Source organism: Volvox carteri (assembly GCF_000143455.1).
Source record: "Volvox carteri f. nagariensis unplaced genomic scaffold VOLCAscaffold_37, whole genome shotgun sequence".
Classification (NCBI taxonomy): Eukaryota; Viridiplantae; Chlorophyta; class Chlorophyceae; order Chlamydomonadales; family Volvocaceae; genus Volvox; species Volvox carteri.
Window position 1 is genome coordinate 438,003 of NW_003307580.1, and position 1,966 is coordinate 439,968.

Sequence of the window (1,966 nt, forward strand, 5' to 3'; positions counted from 1 at the left end):
GCCAGCGGTGTCTAGTCCCGGGATGAATCGGGGTGCTGGAAAATGTCGTCACAGCGCTACTGTCCGAAATGCTGTCGGTCACTCAGATGGCTTCCTTTCTGACCGCCCTCATCCAGCAAGGAGCCTGGGCAGCACCCCGATTAATCCCGGGACTAGACACCGCCGGCGTCCCACTGCTGGTGGGTAGCCACGGGTCTGGCTTCTACGTCTCACAGCACGCGTGCTATCCGAACCTGATGTTGCATTGTTATCGGGGAGGCAACCTTCACCACAGTCATAGAAGACTACCACAAGCAGTCCAAGGACCCTGACGGAGGTTAGCCCCGGCCAGGTGGCCAGGTTTTCGAAGGGGGGGGACCGGTACAGCTGTAGCGACCTTCAGCTGGTCGAAGATAATTGATGGTATGACGATGTTCGGCCTCGTCTGGATATGAACGCAACAATACGCGACCAAACACGTCAAACTCAGTTCTCTTTGACCAGCTGAAGGTCGCTACAACCCTGTTACCCACCCGCCCGCCCACCCGACGAAAACATACATATAGTACGCTAATAGCCTCAATGGACTCGTAAGAATGGAAGGAAGTGCTAAGCCGGCTGCCGCCACAATTCGTTGTATCAGGTTGTGTGCGGTGCAGCAGGTTGCACCAGGGGAACAAGGCGTAATAATACTCTTAACAAGGTTTCCGTACGGAAACCTTGTTAGGACACGTTAGAGCGTGTTCGGCCACTTACTGCTCAAACTTCTGGAGCCGAATGAAGGGTTTAAGCACCAAACCCACTAGCCGGGTCATATCCGCCAAACTGTGGACGGACAAAGGAAGGTAGTGAGGAGGGCAGGTAGGAAGGCAGGTTTAAGCAGGCAGCAGGCAGGTAGGGAGGCAGCGAGGATGAATTCCTTTCATTCCGAGTCACCAGCACGACATTACTTTAAGCGGATGATTTCGTTACCTGCACAGGTTTCGCTTTCTGCGCTATGCATGAATAGCCATTGCACATTGCCCAGTAACTCGTCAATAAAATGGGTATCACCTGTTCTTCAGATACCCACCAGCATCACGGCTATTAAAGGCTTTGGGGCAGTTTGTCAGGCCCTACCGCGTTGCGGACCGATTGCGGTCTGCAGTAGAAACGTCTCCGTACCTGTACAGCACTCGTACATACTCCAGGCCAAGGGGATCATTGCTGGATAGCAGCGCAATGAGCATCACTGTGAACCGAACCTGAAACGTAATTCACAAATAAGAGAGATTCACGAGTGAAGGTGAGCGGGGAACCCAATCTTAGGGCTAGGTGGGATGCATGCAATGTTTACTTGCGATGAGGACTATCCGACATGCCGTACAGGGCCCCCGCCCAAGCACGCGAACGGCTACTACGACTAAGCACACTGCTACTGCTTGTCTATGTTAACATCCGTCCAGGGAGGGATTCCAATGGGTTTTCGTAGGGACTTATTGACATAGTTAATCTTTCTGTGCGTGTGGGCGTGTGAACCAACACCGCGGCCGATGCTGATCACCGCTAGGATTAGCCATGAGGCTACACAAGAGCCTTGGTCCGCTCCTCCTACCCAAGGCGACCAAGGCTCTTGGGCCGCTCCTCCTACCCCCGGGCCCTAGGGGCTTCTCAGATGCGCACCTGGTAACCGTAATAGTACGACAGCCAGGAGCTGGCTGCGCCAGTCAGGAAGGCAACGTAACTCTCCTGCGTTGGACCCGGGCGCGGAGCCCGGGGGCAGGGGGAAACGGCACGCATGGTGTTGTTGAAATGATCTACTTTCGTTGGCGGCGCTGTCCACTATATGGTAATTGCCGTCGCCGCCACCACCCCTGCTGTTGCGGGTGACTTTTGTCAAAGCTCGCTCTTGGCATATCCTTGATGCAGATTAGGCAGGGTCAGCAGCTCCTTGAGGTGGCGAAATGAAGTTATTACTGGTGGATTGGAATATCTCCAGTTGCCTGAA

General features: G+C 54.3%; 1 protein-coding gene across 1 annotated transcript in view; it reads right to left on the reverse strand.

The window, feature by feature from the left end:
• The window catches only part of VOLCADRAFT_94396 (uncharacterized protein), a gene marked incomplete at both ends in the record, with an annotated part of 22,757 nt that overhangs the window by 17,088 nt on the left and 3,703 nt on the right, over window positions 1–1,966 (reverse strand). Inside the window, 3 exons of the mRNA XM_002953639.1 lie at window positions 736–804; window positions 1,144–1,223; window positions 1,642–1,707. Coding sequence (XP_002953685.1) covers window positions 736–804; window positions 1,144–1,223; window positions 1,642–1,707 — 215 coding nt within the window. The remainder of the gene's footprint in view (window positions 1–735; window positions 805–1,143; window positions 1,224–1,641; window positions 1,708–1,966) is intronic.